The following is a 1,693-nucleotide window of genomic DNA, read 5'->3' on the forward strand; positions in this document are numbered from 1 at the left end:
TATGGTACAACTGATTCCAGATGTAACTTGGGAAAGTAGCAATTAGGAATAAAGTAGGCAAATTGCTATCGCTACTAAAATGGGAAAGATCAAACATCTATTTTGTTTTTTAGTTTATCAAAAAGCAGCCAGGATTACAGAAATACATGAACTCACTGCAGTAATATTATGCTGCTTTCATAAATCTGGTTCAGTACTGGAACTTCAATATTACACACACGCAGAATTTCAGTGTAATGTCAATGAGAAATCAGTCACTATTGCTGGCGTAGGAAACTGCCAAGTACTGTGGGAGCCACACTGCCCCTTCATGGGACTCTGGAAAGCAACACCTCCTCCAATTTTCTCCCCCACAGTAATTTTAGGGCAATTTGATGCAGATATTTGTCACATTTTCTCCAGGCTCACCTGTGCAGTCTGATCATGTTGCATAATCACACGGTAGCCAAGGTGTTTGAAGAGCATGTGCAGGGCGGTATTGTCGACATTCCCACCAGAACGGAACTCCAGATCAGTCTCTTTGTTGAAATGTATGTTGCTAAGTATAAGTGCTAGGCCCCGCGGGTGTGATTTCAACTTGTATGCCTATGGAGTTAATTTTATAGATCAAATTTTCCTCTGTGTGTGTTAAACAAAAAATCCTATGGTATTTACAAATATTTTGCAGCCAAAATGCTGATGTACTTAGGCAATTGTGCACAAATAAGAACAAAGGTAAAGGCCACAGATACCTTTACCCAAAAGAAAACACACCAGTAAAGGGCTATTACATACAGACCATAGGGTAGAACAATTACAGTTGATGAGAACTGCATTCAAACATCTGAAGGACTGCCTGTTATTCAGCCTTGATATACAAATATTGCACTGCCATACTGAAAATCAATGCTGCTTTAAATTTTAATCTGTTGCCTTACAAATGGAAATAATACCTGCATTCTAGCCTGCAACACTGACAACAGTCAGGGCTGATCTAAGAAAAGATGGACTAAAACACAAAAATCAAATGCCTGCAAAAGTTGCTCATAGCATTATATTTTTAGATCAGAACACAGGTAATAAAGGTCCCTTCAATATACGCTCCCCCAAACAAGCTCAGTGACATAAAAGCTGAAGAATATGACCCCTGCCTGCCTGGGTGAAAGGGTCTAAACCATTTCCTTTTCTGCAGAGATAACATACGTAGCTCTGAGAAGGAAAAAAAATCTAAAGATAGAAGCATGCATAAAAACAAATTAATTAAACCATATGCCTCCATTATTCTGTTTTCATAACTATCTGTCTGCTTAGGCTTTTATGACTGTAGCTGAAAAGGAAAAAAAATGTACAATATTCTTCTGAACCAGCACACATTTCCACACAACCAGTTGTAAATTATTTTTTATGCAGACTACAAATAAAATAACAGATTCTTCCAAGGACTGCTGTGGGGAGTGGAGTGGCATGAATTCTCAACTCCCACCCTTTAGGTTACTTACCAGATGTTCATGAGTGTGGTAGAATTCAGGAGTGCATGGTATCACCTGAGGGTAGTGGGGACCATCTCCATCATCCAAAGAATGCTCAATTGGTTCTGCTGAAGACATAGTTCAACAACCGATATGCAAATGGACAAGAGAACATATATACATTTTCTATGCAGCTTTAAACTCTGCATTTACAAAACATTGGGGATACTCAGGAAATTAACATA

General features: G+C 38.6%; 1 protein-coding gene across 1 annotated transcript; it reads right to left on the reverse strand.

The window, feature by feature from the left end:
• Nucleotides 1-98: 98 nt before the first annotated feature.
• LOC121918633 (caspase-2-like) lies at nt 99-1,598 on the reverse strand. The gene is made up of 2 exons (XM_042444649.1): nt 1,479-1,598; nt 99-585 (listed from the first exon to the last, which is right to left on the reverse strand). Exons 1-2 carry the CDS (start codon nt 1,584-1,586, stop codon nt 388-390), a joined length of 306 nt encoding a protein of 101 aa, XP_042300583.1. The 5' UTR covers nt 1,587-1,598; the 3' UTR covers nt 99-387.
• Nucleotides 1,599-1,693: the final 95 nt, after the last annotated feature.

Source organism: Sceloporus undulatus, unplaced genomic scaffold, assembly GCF_019175285.1.
Source record: "Sceloporus undulatus isolate JIND9_A2432 ecotype Alabama unplaced genomic scaffold, SceUnd_v1.1 scaffold_20647, whole genome shotgun sequence".
NCBI classification, from domain to species: domain Eukaryota; kingdom Metazoa; phylum Chordata; class Lepidosauria; order Squamata; family Phrynosomatidae; genus Sceloporus; species Sceloporus undulatus.

Coding starts and splice junctions, on each gene's coding strand:
- LOC121918633 (XM_042444649.1), bottom strand. CDS start 1,586: ATGTCTTCAGCAGAACCAATTGAGCATTCTTTGGATGATGGAGATGGT. Junction 586..1,478: donor ACCACACTCATGAACATCTG/GTAAGTAACCTA, acceptor TTAACTCCATAG/GCATACAAGTTGAAATCACA.